Source organism: Patiria miniata, unplaced genomic scaffold, assembly GCF_015706575.1.
Source record: "Patiria miniata isolate m_02_andy unplaced genomic scaffold, ASM1570657v1 HiC_scaffold_1, whole genome shotgun sequence".
In the NCBI taxonomy this organism is placed as follows: domain Eukaryota; kingdom Metazoa; phylum Echinodermata; class Asteroidea; order Valvatida; family Asterinidae; genus Patiria; species Patiria miniata.
Window position 1 is genome coordinate 17,802,413 of NW_024037047.1, and position 16,594 is coordinate 17,819,006.

The following is a 16,594-nucleotide window of genomic DNA, read 5'->3' on the forward strand; positions in this document are numbered from 1 at the left end:
TTTTGGCAAGCCAATTCTCCCCCACTTGCCCCTCTCTGCCCAGGAGCATAAATGGCTACCAGCATTGGCTGGGGGATGTAGGGAGTAACCTGCGATTGACTAGCATCTTATCCAGGGGGAATAGAAATATTCTCAGTCATTCCATGCTACTGAAACAAGAGATAAACGCCGGACTGATGGTCCACATGGGCTTGTGACAGACTGTACTTCTTTTAATTGTATAAAATGCTCATAAAATACATTGAGGAAGGGCACAAAAACACATTATATGACCTCCAACTTCCCAAGTTGAATGCAATATACCATTGTTTGCTTGGTGACTGCATCAGCTGTTAGCATTAGCCAGGCATGCCAAGATGACCCGGGAGCCTATTTAACGTAGCAAGATGGAGACAAAATCCTTACTTCTCACAGCACCATGAACAGTTACCTGAGTCATCCAAGTCTTTCCAGGAAACACCTCCACATCTGGTCTGATGCGATGAGACACAGTAAACCGCTCACACATCTGCGCTTGATTGAATCTCTTGATGTACAACTCAAACTCTTGCTCACTAAGCTGCTGAAGGGATGGGTAGTTATCAACCTCCAGAGAGTTAGTAGGAGGTGAATGACTGATGAAATGAGTGTCAGGGATGATATCAGAGGGAAGCTCAGAGTGGATCAGGATGAACACATCAAAAGCGTTGCCTGAAAGAAAATAAGTGACAAATCTAGATTCTTCAAAGGGGATGGTTGAGGCGTTGAAGGTAACCCCAATGGAGACCAAAGACTGGTGAAGCAGATACAACCGCATTTCTTTTTGGAAGTTTGGAAGTTTTTCAAGGCATCAATATTAGTGATGTGTTCCGGCAGAATGAGACAGATCTGGGCAGAGGATGAATGAGGATTTACAGGTATTAGGAAAGACATTAGGGAGGTTTCGCAAGCAAACGGATATGCTTACACTTACGTTTAGCTATCCGTATCCGCTTTTCACTTACGTGTAGCGAGCGAGATATGCGTGTCGTCTGCACGTTTAGCGGATAGTGAGTGGCGTATGACGTCATAACTGATGACGTATCCGTCGCACTAAACGTATCCGTTTGCATGCGAAACCTCTCTAATAGCAGTCTCTTTACAATACTGTTTGTTGCACTTCATTTGGACATTCTGTTGACAGGTTATGGCTGTGTAAAGTTTACATTCACCAACATTTCTAAAGAAATAAACTCCTGAGAAGAGGGCATATAGAGTTTCAAGTTTTGTATTTGTGACAATGAAAGATGCTTTGTTTATTTCCAAAAACATTTGTATTGATGAACAATTTTTATACTACTTCTATAAAATATGTGTTGTAGACATGTCAAAGGTTACAAATATCAATAAATCCAAAAATTGAAAAAAAGAAAAGAAAAAAAAACCTCCTTCAGGTTTTTTAACTTTTTTCTTCACTACGACCTGTGCCCAGTTCCATGTCTTTTTGTCAGAATGCCTTATAAGGAAGTTTGGAATCTTTTCAAGGCATTAGCGTTGGTCAGACAAGACCTACCTGTGAAGTCAACATGATGTGTAGCTGTCAGTCCGTAGTTAATGATGTCACCGGCTGTTCTACCAACCGCTGTGCATCCCTCCTCCTCATTGGATGTGAAACCGGAATAGCAACGACATCTTCATGAAAGTGATTGGTGACATGATAAAAGTACAAAAGTATGTTGCAGTAATTTTTGAAAATTTCTTTTCAAACAGAAACATCATATTTAGATGTTTAATTTATGTTGAAATCATCAGCATGCAATGTCATATGGCACACACTGGACGTTTACTTCAGTTATCATCATTACAGAATGTGAACTATTAAAACAATTTTTTCCCAAACAGATCAATTTCTGATTCCAAAATAGCTGCAAGATCAAATTTAGTTTTCAAAATTGGTGTCCAATCTTGTAGTACATGTAGCTGGATAATCAAGCGACAGATACACTAATTTACTGGACTTTAGTTGATCCTAGTCAAGCATCCAAATTTGTTCACAACTGACAAACAATTTCAATTCTTCTTGTCTCCTCAATATATCCACGGAACTAGCAGATGTGCATTTTTTTCGTTTGAACAAAAGTGCTCAAAATCTAAAGTAGGGTGCTTAACAACTAACCTGATGAACTTTTAGCTCCGTGAATGATGTTTATTTTGAGAAAAACAATATTCTAGAATCTTGATTTAATTTAAAGTTGCTGAGTCATGTTTTGAATTGCGCCCGAAATCAGCATCTGGGACACGTTCTCATTCAGCTGATTGCAGCCATGTGATGTTAAGCACAGAACCGAGGAATAATAGCAATGTGCTCCCATGCACTGAGTCAGCGTTTGCAAGCACCCATTCACAGATTTGCCGAATTACAAGCAACTACTAACGGAAATTTCGAACAATTTGGCAAGTAACGCATCTTTGGAAATGGCCTACTTTTTATTCAAAATGACAGCATGCCAGAACATGCAGAATGAATAATTTCACAGGGAGTTTAGTGCCATTACTATCTTTAAACCAAGTAAGCTTTTTAACAATAATGTTGTCAGTTTTTTGGATAGCTGCAAATAATCTACTTTACCTTTAAGCTAAACAATGCCTTTTTACAACCTACATGTACATGCAACACTAAGCCAACCTATCCTGTGATTAAACCTACTCTGATGTAGTACAATCCTGCATATTATCAGTAGCCGTTATGCAAGTCCTCCCTTGATTGCATTCCTCTGATGCACAACAGGTGTTTTCTGTACAGGTGTAACCTGACTCATGCCTGACCTGATCCAACTGCCAAGGGTGGTCTAGAAGCTAAGGAAAGTACCAAGGTAACATCACTACATTAACATGTATGTCCCTACATGAATATCAGATAGGCATGAACAGTTAATTTAAAACATACAATCAACAATTAACTAATCAACTAAAAATATAAATAACTCTACATTGGATATCACACAGTGTAAAGAACTAGTAATATTGTCCGCAGTAAATTGTTCTTGTGGAAAGCGCTACCAGCTCAATTGTGTAGCGGTTATCAGTATCCCTTCAGTCAGTATTCCAGACTCAAGAACAAAACTTGAAGCTACTCACCTCAACCCTGAGACTCAGCTGAGGTTCAACAACTGTCAACACGATGCTACTATCTTCCAAGAGGACAGGTGTTCGGATGAAGTCACTGACGTACATTGCTGATATTGTGAAGGGTATCTCCACACCCTGGACCCAGTAAGGTTCATCCTTGACTCGGAAAGTAAAGTAGAGGAAGATGAAGTCTTGGTCATCAGCGACGTTATCTGCTTCATTGACTACAACGCCTGAGGTAAGAGTGAAATCAGTGGAGCTCAGTGTTACGTACTTGCGGTGGATCACAAGTCCATCACGAGTGATTACAATTCATCAGGTACCAAGTCAACTTACAAGCTATTAAAATGACCAGTGACAAAGGCAGTCCTTCCACATTTTTTGTTCACTTTTACTTGTGACTGGTATGTACTTGCGACCCATTATAAGCACCTTCACTACAACAATAACGGGGCTGGAATCTTTAAGTAAAGTGCATTTTGACACAAAGTAAACTATAGTGGTGTGCATTTAGGGATATTTCGGGAACCGGGTACCCAAATGAAGTAAAACACAGGTACCGGTACCCATAAGAGACGGTCTTATCAAAACGGAAGGTGTCTGAAGGGCTTTATAGCTTGACGGTGTAAACATGGTAAACTGCAACTTTCGCGAGCGTCATGTGTTGCGCGTTAAAATGCAGATATAACATAAAATCTGTTTTGATTTCCATGTACATTGGTTTTCATTTTGAAAATTCCCCACAAATGGCATTCAAAGCCTTTCTTTTTATTGACTTAGAAGTGACTGAGTAGTTTGTAAAGTTGGTTATTTGTACTCAATCCCATAATCTGAAACCGGTTCCTGACATCAGCGGCCGGGTACTCGGGTACCCGGTTCCAATGCATACCCCTTGTAAACTAGGAATTGATTTTATTTTACCTGGCACCACTGATATTCCTGTCTCCAGAAATCTAGCAGAGTTGTACTGTTTTCCAGGATAGAAGTAGCCCTCTGATGGCTCAGGATCAGTCTCTAGCTCGAGGTAGATCGACGGCGTGTCATTCCGATGATAAACCCTGTCTGACAGCAGGACCCGGCCTGAGTTGGCAGTGTAATTCTGCATTACACCTTCCATAGAGAAGTTGAGAAACTGTAAAGTGATCTCAGGAATCCAGAGTTTAGCCTCCATGCGGACATAATCACCAATAGAGAAGGTTTGAGGGGGATCCCCGTACTGACTAGTGAAAAACATCATGGAGTTAGCTGTTGTGAAGTCTAGTTTAGCTGAGATGGTTGGAGCGTCAATTTGAACAGTGTCAGAAGCCAGGATAGATGGGTAGAGTCGACCAGGGAAATCTATCAAGCTGCTATCGTACCAAGCAATACCCGTAGCTGTGATCAGAGAGTTGGCAACAAAGTCAATGTGATTCCCTACAGAGAGGTTGAAGAAGCCTTTGAAGATTGCACCAGTTGGGTCAACAGGCAAGAGTGGCAGGTGGAAACGACCGATTGAGTTATCATAGGAGACGTCACAGAGAGTGGCTCCACCTGCGCATGACGGTTCCTCAGAGGGAAGCTCTAGTTTTGCATAGCCAGACGTACGGGTAAAGTTCACGGCATCTAATTGCAGGGTCACATTAAATGCTGGGGCATTAGACTCAGCAGTATGAGTGATTACAAAGTCAAAGACAACTGGATCGATACTGTCAACAATGCTAGGTTCCGCATGGCGAGTAAAGGTGATCTGAAGTTCAGGCTCTATTATAACAACTTCATGTGACTTCCTTGTAATCATCTGATCAATAATTGTAGCATTATAATCCCAGTGGTCAAGTATGTACTGTGTCTCGTTATCCGGAGGCACAAAGCAGTCACAGTCATAGGTCTCAAATGCTGGCTGCTCATTGCAATTCAAGGGGTCAACGTGGAACCCAACTTTATCAAGTTCAAGACAGTCACATTCCAACTCATAGGTGTATAAGCTATGTAACAGATCAGTGAAATTCAGTCCTGTATCAATGGTTCCATTTAGCGTAGTGTTAAACCATGTTCCATTGCCTGAAACACTTGAGTTACTATATCCATGACCAAAGTTTGTGAGGTTAGAGTGTGGAGTTATCTCACGTTCAGCGCTGTCGTTTCTTAGTTGATACCAGTCCAGCACTTCAGACATGTTGAGTGGAACCGTGTACATTTTCTGGCACTGACAGGTTGTGTTAGGGAGAGGTATGATGTGGGTATGTGTGACGTTAGCACATCTCCCGCTATCTATCCCAACACAATCATGCTCAACATCGACACCACATGTCATCCTACAGCTACAGCTTAAGGTGACTGACCCTGGTGACGGAGCAGTCGTTGTGGAGTATGACTGAATGGTTGCATTTTCAGGAGTTGTGTGAGACAAAACAGTGCTTGATTCATTCAAAGCTTGGCAGGAGCAATCACTGTCATTAAATGTGTGAAGGATCGGCTCCCCAATAAATACATCTGTGTTGTTCATGCAATACTCAACGTTCACATTACTATCAAACGGTTCCTGTAATTTTGCTAAAATTTCACCAGTGTCACAAGAGCACATGGTTTGAATGGAGCCCTCTACAGTTGTATTCTGGCAGGCACAGTTGGCATCAAGTGGAATCTCATGGTGGGTGACGGTATACTGCAGATTATGACAGGAGTAGTTTCTCTTGTAATGCTCCAAGCAGTTATCCACGTGACGATGAAGTAACGAATCTGGATCATGTGATGAGATAGTACTGTTCAAGGTGAGGCAGTCACAAGACTCAGGATTAAAATGCTCTAATGCTGCCACGTGTGGTGGGTTTAAAAAGTACCAGAGTATACCCCAGCAGTAGTTGATGCAGTTACAAGATAGGGAACCAGTGTAAGTGTCCCCATCATCCACATAGTAACTGGTGCAGTTACACTCATCATCAGACATGTTGGCAAGGTGCCACGTCTCACAGAAGCACTCTTTAGAAGCTAGGGCATCCCAGTGTTCCTCTAAGGGTTTGCGACAGGTGCAATTCTCTCTGAAGATGTCACTTGGTGGGATGGGGTAGCTCACGTAAGAGAAGATGGATGTGGCATTGAGAATGAGAACATCACCACGGTTAAGCTCAGGGAGGTCAAGAATCACCATGGTAACGGTGACCTGGATAGTGCTACCACCCTCACTTAGGTTTGCAGGCAGGTGTTCTGATATGTAGTACACACCTGTTGCAAGCAATCATAAAGAAACACTCTACTGTGACTTCAAAGCCGTACAATCATTTGATAGAGCCAGAGGCAACTACAGTACGTACCACTGTACAGATTGAGCAATTTCTACAATTTTTTTTATCTAAAAGTAGCTTAAATTGGCTTTCCAGTCATTGTTATTTTGGTGCTACATATTTGTTGTTGTTGGGTTCCGCTTTTTTTGACTCGCCCTGTATTAGAGATTACAAATATTAATAAAGCTAAGTATCAAACAAAATCACCCCCATTCATTTTTTTTTGCATTGTTCCAATGTGGCCAAGCCCAGTTCTGCCTCATTTTCAGTCACGCTTGTGGCAAGTTAACAGCTGTTTTGGTTTAGTCAATCAATTTACTAAGCAACCATTTCAAAGATTTGGCAACAACACCAATTAACCTGTGGTTTGTGAACATTTCTCACAGTGTTTATGACCGAGTTTGTCACTAGACCAAAAGTCGTGATTTCATTCATTAGTCAATGTGCACTGGTTGACTGGCAGGAAGGGTCAATTAAATAAGCACACACAGGTATGGCCCGACGATCAAATCTTACATAACGCCCTCACCTGGGTGGAATGGATTGTGACGATTGCCACCCACAAAGGTACAAACTGCCCCCTCTCTGGATGACCAAATGTCAGTGTGGACGACAGATGCCAACCCAAACAACACCTCTTCTTCTTCATCGCAAACATTGGGCAATGAGGGCGCTGTTGTGGTATCATTTACATTAGGTGAAGGTGTGGTGACCACGGCAGAGATGTTCAGATGTCTGCATGCAAGGTAAGGATCCTGGGTGGTGGTCATGTTGGTACCGTTAACAGACACAACTACGAAAATAGAACGAATCACAAATGAAATCATTGAGGTTGGTAACGTTTGATTTGGAGTATGGGGCAAATGAGTCATATAAAGTGCCCTTTTTCTGAACCACCTTCTTACAAATCAAGAAACTGTTTTGCACCTAGCCTATCTACACTAGAAAATCTTGGGGCTGAAACAGAGTTGAAAACATGTGGCGTCTCACATTTGAAAATTTTCAACCCAACGCCAACCCTATGTCAACCGTGAGAATGATTTCGACCCAGTTTGAACTCAGATTTTCAACCCTGGATGAAATTCTTGCTCGGGCTGGAAACAGTAGTAACTGAGCAAGGTAAGTTTGGTTTGCACAAAACGAGTGTGAAACAATGCGGGTTGAATGCAGGGTTGAAAATCCAAAACTCACCCTGGGGGACACTGGGTTCGTCCAGGGTTGAGTTCAAACCGGCTTGAGAGACTCTAGTGTGTCAGAGGCTTTAGTGTGTTTTGCTTCATGGTTTTACGTAGCATCTGAATGACTCGGCTACAGCTGGCTGCAATGCAAGTCCATGGAAGTGGTTTTAACTGCTTCAATGAGCGCCTGTGTAATTACAAGCCGTAGCCATTAGCCACATACATGTACATACTCAAACAAGATTTACTGTAAACCTGCAACATTTTCACTCACCCTCGGTTTTGGGTTGGGCTGTGGGCTCAAAAGGAGGCGGTTCATAGTAACTACATGCACAGGTTGCGTTCCTATCATCTCTATCAGTTTCATTGTGCACCGTCTCTGGAATGACGCAGCGGTGTAAAGTAGCCACTGCGCAGAAAGCTTGAGCAAATTCAGTGCACGACAGTCCTGATGCATATTCGTCAGTACCCGTTGTCTGATTGGCCAGTTGGCTTTGATTATTAGCTGTGAGATTACCATATGAAGGGCTTGGAGTTGTCTGATTGGCCAGTTGGCTTTGATAGGTAGCCGTCTGATTAGCATATAAGGAGGTGGTGTGATTGGTCTGTGATTGCTGGGTGGGTGTGGCCTGTGATTGGTTCCAATTATCTGCTTGCATGTGATTGGTTAAGGACTCGTTAGCACTGCTGCCTTGATCAGGTACTTTCTGGAAGATGTGGCTCCATAGGTCGGTAATTGAAGAGTTCATTTGGCACTCTTTAAGAACAGACTGAATACAGACATCGTAAAGCCAGTCATGGTAGATACAAACTTGGGGCACATTGAATGAATCATATTCAATAGTTTTATTAGCTACGGAGCAATTTCCGGTGCTGTTGTAACCACATTGAGTGCAATTCATACTAGTTCCATTACAAGTTGTGTTTCCTATGGACCCATTCCCAGCATCCCCTCCATTGATGATGTCCAAATTCACCCCCGTGCAGTTCTCTTTTGGTATCTCATCACAGCTAGTCAGCCAATCAGGATACACTCTATAGAACGTACCATTCCCAGTGGGGGAGTCAGTGCAAATACAAGCATCTGTGACTGTATCATTCGGAAAGCAGCCCTGCCTCAAAAAAGTTTCTTCAATTGCTAACTGGTCAGGCACTTCCTCCTTCAGCTTCAAGACTTCCCATGTCTTGAGGACCAGTTGATATCGCGGCAAATCCAATGCTACAGACAAATTGCTTGGGATTGGAGGAACAGGGACACGCATAGCGTACATGACCTGCTCATTAATAGTCACCTGATTATCAGGTGTCTGTGGATGGGAGGTTCCATCAAAGATCAGAGTGGCGTTACGAATGTTGATGACATTCTCACTGATGCCAGAGAAGTGGTAGACACGACCCCACTGATAGAAACTGTACATGTGATATCTGGAGGTTGCTAACAACGCAATTCCTGAAAACAGAGAAAACATAATGGCAATCACTGCAATGGATTTAATTGCTTATTTTATAATAGATAGAACTAAAGCAATACAGTACTATGATATCTCAACTGATGTGAAGACTTGGTCCTCTCAGTACTATAACTTTTCAAAAAGGTTGGGATCAAGATTCAATATACTTTGAAATCATACAAATCTATTCTCAAGATGTGTTCACTCTTTTCCAAATGTAAATGCCGATGACTGTCATACCTTCAGTCAGTTTGGTAGATATCTGTATCAAGAACGTTCCATCAATGACGTCTCCTAACGGCAGCTTATAAAGATACAACCAGAGTTTCCCATCAGCTTCATACGGCCCAAGTGAATCGAAGATCTTGGTAGTAGGAACATGAGAGTCATTACTGGGACTAAAGTCCTGGTAGACGGCCATGTAGGGAAGATGGAGCTCTATGACAACGTGGTGGGCAGGACTTTGAGAGAGCTCCGTGTGAGACAGTTGGATGTGGTACTGGAAGACATCACCTGAGATAAGAAACGGGATGGATGCGAGACAGGGGAGTTGGCAAGAGGAGGGAGGAGGCAGGTAAAGGGAATATATCTGAGACAGGTGGATGTGGTATCTGAGACAGTTGGATGCGGTACTGGAAGACATCACCTGAGATACGAAATGGGATGGATGCAAGACAGGGGAGTTGGAAAGGGGAGGGAGGAGGCAGGTAACGGGAATACGTCAGATTGGAAGATGTCAGGTGATGGGAAAGGTGTCGGGTAGAGTAGGGGAAAGTAGTTTGGGTAAGGAAGGATGGAGAGAACGGAAGAAGTGTTGTGGGGAGTAAAACAAAGTAGCAAATTTAAATCAAAGGGATTTAAATCCTATCATCTCTGAATCCTTCAAAATCCACACCAGAGTTTTCTGTCCATGGCAGTTCATCGTTTCTGTCCTTTTAGCAGGTTGTAGCCCTTGACACTTATAAAACACTTACTGCAAAACAATGCATATCGGTCATGGCAAGCACATTTGGCAACTTTTGACCGGAGCAGCGCACAGTTGCAGCTGGCAGTTTTCAATATCCAAGTATTCAGTCAAACACAGTTTCGAGTAATCACTAATTTTTTTGAAAGTCGACAGCACTTTTTTCTAGGTGCACTGTCAAAGGACTATACTGGCAAACGTCAGCAGATTAATAATGTAATAATAAAAATAGCAGAGTCTCATATAGCACACATATCTACCAACAATTAGGTTCTCAAGACGCTGGTAATTATGTCTATTTCTATGTTATGTTCCTTTTATGGGCATATACAAATTGCTGCGGTGCACATTGCAACCAATGCCAGAAACACCGCGGCAAACCCCTTCTCTTAGCGATAAGTGTCACCGTTACACGGGACCTTCGGCTTTACGTCCTATCAGAAGGACAAAGCATTAATGGTCAAGTGCCTTGCTCAAGAGCACAAGCATCATGGTCCCTGTCAGGATTCAAACCCATGTACCACGAACACTGTTATCATTGGACCACAGTCCCCTCTCAAGACGCACAGCTGACAGACAGACAAACTGACCTGGGTCTCCCGCATTGGTTTCATTGGTCATGTTCAATCTCAACGTCACCTCAGGCTCCCACACATGTATGGTCTGTTCCTGTATCAAATCATTGCCGTTGGAGTATGAGACAGTGGTTGTCAGGACGTGCTCATTGTCTCGAGACACAAGTCCTGTGGTGTTCTGTAGGACCACGTTGAACTCCAGTATTAGGTTATCTCCTTTAAAGTAACAAATACCAAAGAAACATGACTGAATCTACATCTAAATTAAGATTTCAATACCGGCAATTCCCAATACAGTGCATCACCGAGACAGTTGCCATGAAGAGCCTATTTTTCACAGTGCATTGAGGGAGATGGTCAACACACTTGCAAGGAAAAGGACACTTATTATTATTACTTTGTCTCGTCTGTACTTTCGGAAGCGTATGATTCAAGTCTCTTTTCTTTTCTTTTTTTATCGTGACGGTGTTCTTTTGTGATATGGCAGAATGCTGTGCCCCAATCTATCAAAAATTTTCTTAAAGTTGTCTTCTGACATTCGTTCAAATTTGCATAAGTTTGCCATGATTTTGTTGACCGTAAACTTGAAAAATGGACTTTGTAGGGCAGCCACTTAGAGGCGCACGGTATTGCGAATATTGGTTGGCCTGTGGGCAGGGGCTACTACTACTACCACTGCTGCTGCACTTGACCATTGCCGAGTCATAGTGACCTCCAACCTCCCGGTCAAGGGCAAGAGATCAGCACTCGCTTGGTGACAGCTGCACATTAATCTACTAGCGTAGTCTAACTCACTGCATATTGGTCAACTGTAAACAGGCATGCAACTAGGAATTTAGAAAAAAATGAGGAAACTTTCATACCACACAGTATTTGTACAGTATTTTTCAATTTGTAATGGCATCCATGACAAGTAAAAAAAAGTAGGAATTCAGTGGATCTGAGGAGATGTTGCATGCATGTGTACAGATGGGCAAACTCACCTGCACTATTGATCTTGTTGTCAGCTAGGTTTTCCACCAGGCCAAAATCCAGGTTAACAGTAGTTCTTGATGGGATGTTCCAGTCATCTGTGAAGGGAATCATGAAATGCATTGACGACACTCAGAATTATTCATCCTCGGTGCACGCATTGCAACTTCCTTAGCAACATGACAGAAATCGTCTCAATGACTCTATTGTATTTTTCGTAGTGAAATCAGTCTTAGGATGTGTCTTAGCTAAGATTGATCTCAAAGCTGGGACTCGTCTCGAGTCGTAAGATAAGACGATTTTAGTGGAATCAGCTCCAGGAGGTTTCATAAGTAGTCGTCATGTGTCATCTTGTGTTCATGCATGAATCCATTGCGAGAAGGTTGGAGACTTACCGATGTATTGTGAAGTAGTCAGTACTGATGTGATGCCAGTGTCATTTAGAGTTAGCCTGGATCCTTGATGAATCAAATGTGCGTAATACACAGCAAGAACAGTATTCGGCATTGACAGAGTAACACCAAGCTGTAAAAACAAAAACAATCCATGCATTCATTCTTCATTCTTGTCGGAATCGTTGTGAAACACTGGATCAGGTAAAAACATAACATGTGCAAAAGACCAATCCAGTATGCATCACCCCATGGTGTTTCTGAACAATCCCAGTCGTGATTTAAATGTACGTCCAACATGCATGCACAAAAGTCTGACATGTGTTCATGCACATATGACGCGTGCAGTTGGAGCATGCAGTGAGGTACTAGAGAGGGGAGCGTATCAACTGCCCACACATGCGCAGTTACCACGGCTTACTGGATCGATTTATTGTTCAGCAAATTCAATGGATCTATAGACATTCATGAGTTTTAAAAGTTTGATTTACATCACACCAACGCAAAATTCCATCTTATAAACAGTTAATGCAGTACCCGCTGCTATGTGCATCAAATTCGAACCAGCAGACTGATCCAGTTAGCTCGGTGGACGAGTGGTAAGACTTGTGCACTTGTGCACTAGAAGGCAGAAGGTCATGGGTTCGAGTCCCACCTGAGTGAGTTTTCCAACTCACATACGGGAGGTAACACACTAGGTATACAGTGTTTATGCGTCAGTGATGGGCAAAACCTACATGTAGTTTGATTTTTGTTATCAAAACTGAAATACACATAAACAAACATTCATGTAGAATTATGACACCTACCTCGGTGGACGTCTCAGGGAAAGTGATATTGAGAATGTAAGTTGCATTGGATCCTACTGTCATCATGTACATAGTATCATTGGAGCCAAGCAGATCCTGAGGGTATAAGACATATGAAATGCCTGGTAGGGTAAGGGCGGAGCTTAGACCAGCAAGGTAGGGGAGGATCAGTGCTTCAGATCCCTTCCTGAGGAAAGAAAACCGTACAATAATTAACATGATGGAGTCTGCAAAAGATTGCTCTAAGTAAGCATGGTAAGACAGTTGTTCATTATAGTAATTTGGGGCTTTTATTTGCAAATACTCCGTAGACATTTTCAGAGCCAAATGAGGACTTAAACTTGTTAAAGCTTTAGTCCATCCTTTGTAGCTATCCAAATACCCTGTAGGCATGGTAGGAACTGAGGTAATTAGTGTTAAAAAACATACATGGTTGAACAATAGTAAGGGGACTAAACTCCCTGTCAAATTATTCTTTCTGGCATGCTGTCATTTTGAAGAAGTCAATGAAAGAAGGCCTTTCCAAGCCTTTCCAAGGATGCATCTCATTGGAAATTTCCATTAGAAGTTCACTTTTTTTACAGCGAACGCGCACAAGCATTGACTCGGCACACACGTACGCACGGTTGCTTTAAATCATCGATCAGTGCACGACATCGCGTAGCTGCAATGGGCTCAGTGACAACGTGTCTCGGATGCTGAATTCAGGCCCAATTCAAAACATGATTCAGCAACTGTTGATTTGAAATCGAGATGGCCTTTGAGACTGTTGATATGATAGAAAATGCTATATAAGCATTACTTTGCATTATATTTGTATGCATGCAGTTACAGCTGAGATTCACATGTCTCACAATGCTAACTTTCAAATTTAATATGATACACTAACCTGTAAGATAGCCAGACATTACATATGATCTCTTGATGTGTCAGCATAGAGTTATTCCACATCAGGAATGTCTGGTTGCCTCTCAGGTTGACTCCAGGAGATAACATTGGCAGGTGCACATAATACGTTGTCTCACTCGTCCAGCTCAGATCAATGGAGCTATTAGTCGTGGTGTTCATATCTGGTTCAAGGAATACCATCTCAAGGGTATTTGGGACAATTTGAAGTTCTGGACAGGAAACATTCATCCATATATCATTGACATAGAAGTCTAGGACGTGGGATAGATCAAAGGTGTAACGAATAAAATCAGCTGTGTCAGGGGATTGGTTCGGATCAGCAGCAGGGATCAAAGGGATAAAAGGTTGAACAGTGACGGTCAACGTGGGCGTGTTAGTAGTGTGGAAATTACTACGGGAGAACAAGTAGGAGGCTTTGGCTACGATACTCAACTCTTGGTCTGGGACGACGTTGGTTAAAGCACGAGAGTAGAACCAAAACCTGATGATGTCCTTATTATTTTTGGTTTGATCCTGGAGGTTGATGAATGGATCGATATGGAATACCAACTGATCCAGTACACCTAAGGCTGGGTCCGTGGATGAGAAGGACGTTGTGATTCCTGGTGGCATCTCGTCAGCAATCACAGTTTTCACAGTATCTATGGTAACAGCATGACCAGCTTCATCACATGTCTCATTGATCATGGCACCGTGCGTAGTAGTCACTAGGTTAGCTCCAATCACCCACCATGGTGTTTCATTGATGAATGTCATACGCACTTGTCCATCCACTGCAGGGAATGACACGGTGAGTTCTATCCCATGATTCCTTGCCTCTGGGTGTCTCAGGTAGAGTAAATAGAAGACCTGCTCATGTTTCAGGATGTGTTTCTCCTCAGAGAAGGAAGGGTAGGTGTAAAGCTTGATACTAGGCCTCTGGACGGTGTACTCGGTGGTAGCTGAAAATAGCAAACAGTACTCACATTCTATCAACTAGTATACAAATATTGACTGCTTGGAGTGGTGTAGTAAAATTAGCCTCCCGAGGTATCCATTAAGCATTCTATTAGCAAAGCTAAGGGAATATAGAATCCTTTATGGATCATCGAGGGAGGCTAGTTTTACTACACCACAAGTTGAAGCAGTCAAGATTTGTTTTATAGGACCGTACTCACAGATTCTGCTCAATTTTAGTGCAAGCTGATTAATTTAATCTAAATTAAATGAACATGTACTTCTATTTGAAAACAAACTAGTTGAAAATTTACCTGCACTTTTCCAAACTAACCTTTCATGAAATGTTTGAACCCAGCTCTGTGGCACTAGCGCTTGGGAACAATATGCGCAACGCGCAGATTGGTATGCATTTGCACACAACACCCGGATGTTATACATACAGTACTTTGGTTGCTACGGGTATGCCGTGAACAGCAAGATAGCAAAATAGTGAATGCCATGTGACTCGCTCTCGGCCAATCAAGATAATGAATCTGTGGGTGAGGTTTTATAAAAATAGTTATGACAGGAATAATATGACTCAGAGGTCAGAGGTCATCAATGCAACATAGCTGCATTATCATTCTAACCATAATCTCACTGCACCTGTCACCTTACTCTGACAATCAATTAATTAGAGATGGTACCTGTTACTGATGTTAACTGATCAGCAGGTGACCTGGTGGACTGGCTGATGTTTGCTGTAAGCATCAGCTCGAACTTCTGATTGATTTCAACAAAATTGCTCAGTTCACCTACCCAAAACAGAAGACAAAAGACTGAAAAAAGAGCAAATCAGCTGAAACACACAGCTAGAGATAAGGGAAGAAATCACCTGATCAATTTCAATAACTTATGTAACACTTTCAACAATTTCACCCTCTGGGAGGAATTACCTGTAATGAGAACAGTCAAGTTGAAATCTTGCCAATGAATAGGTTCAGGAGGTGGATAATAGAACCCTGTTGTGTTGACATTAATGCATTCCTTGGCATCTGAATACTCTGTGGTGGTTGGCAGATCTCTGTAAGGGTCGTAAGTAGGTGCAGGAGTTGGGGGACCTGGTTGTAGTTTCATCAGCACAGTGTGGCAGTTACGCTCTGAATCTTGACTGATCATTTCGTCCACATTGTAGATGGTACCATTGTGGTCTTCCTCATACACTGATAGAGAGGATGAGAGAAGTATTATTATCATCATAAGTTTAACAATACAATGCAAACACAAGGATCTCTATTATAGTTTGAATTGACGACAATCACAAGTAATGTCACAAGTCATCACAAGTGAAGTCACACACATCAAGTCACAAGTCATCTTACGTAAAGCTACAAGTCATCTTACGTAAAGTCACAAGCCATTACAAGTGAAGTCACAAGCCATTACAAGTGAAGTCACAAGCCATTACAAGTGAAGTCACAAGCCATAACAAGTGAAGTCACAAGCCATAACAAGTAAAGTCACAAGCCATAACAAGTGAAGTCACAAGCCATAACAAGTGAAGTCACAAGCCATTACAAGTGAAGTCACAAGCCATAACAAGTGAAGTCACAAGCCATAACAAGTGAAGTCACAAGCCATTACAAGTGAAGTCGCAAGCCATTACAAGTGAAGTCACAAGTCTATCAACAATAAATCACAATACAAATCAAAAGGAAGGTTACAAGAAATAGGAAATAAACAAGGAAGAACAAATTTCCTGGTCCACGTAAATCGTAACTTCTCATTTACTTGAGGCTGGATGTCTTCCGTATGGTTTGTGACCAGCAGATTTTAATAAGGGGCGGACTGCAATAAACAGTCTTCAAGTTGTGTATGTGCGTTAGCTGGTCTTAGAGCTCGGGCCGTTAATCAATCTATGAGATAGACCATTGCAATGACACGGTCTCAGTGTTAAGACAGTCTTGTAATAGTTAGCCTGGGTTAGGCTGGTTTAAAGAGGTCTATAGTGGAGATTTTCTTTTCATTCTGGTTAAAATAATATTTCGTTAATACAGTAAGTGTTTGATAATTTAAATA

The 16,594-nt window shown here is 42.1% G+C and overlaps 1 protein-coding gene across 4 annotated transcripts in view; it reads right to left on the reverse strand.

The window, feature by feature from the left end:
* Positions 1-16,594, reverse strand: part of LOC119724119 — a 50,374-nt gene that overhangs the window by 19,494 nt on the left and 14,286 nt on the right. For all 4 annotated transcript variants that reach the window (XM_038195056.1, XM_038195045.1, XM_038195061.1 and 1 more), the window contains exons 8-22: positions 15,472-15,738; positions 15,223-15,330; positions 13,578-14,538; positions 12,689-12,875; positions 11,883-12,012; positions 11,499-11,585; positions 10,531-10,731; positions 9,217-9,489; positions 7,800-8,975; positions 6,877-7,140; positions 4,009-6,288; positions 3,097-3,320; positions 2,666-2,814; positions 1,532-1,650; positions 431-690 (exon numbers count right to left, since the gene is read on the reverse strand). In XM_038195056.1, the coding sequence (XP_038050984.1) occupies positions 431-690; positions 1,532-1,650; positions 2,666-2,814; positions 3,097-3,320; positions 4,009-6,288; positions 6,877-7,140; positions 7,800-8,975; positions 9,217-9,489; positions 10,531-10,731; positions 11,499-11,585; positions 11,883-12,012; positions 12,689-12,875; positions 13,578-14,538; positions 15,223-15,330; positions 15,472-15,738 (6,686 nt within the window). The remainder of the gene's footprint in view (positions 1-430; positions 691-1,531; positions 1,651-2,665; positions 2,815-3,096; positions 3,321-4,008; positions 6,289-6,876; positions 7,141-7,799; positions 8,976-9,216; positions 9,490-10,530; positions 10,732-11,498; positions 11,586-11,882; positions 12,013-12,688; positions 12,876-13,577; positions 14,539-15,222; positions 15,331-15,471; positions 15,739-16,594) is intronic.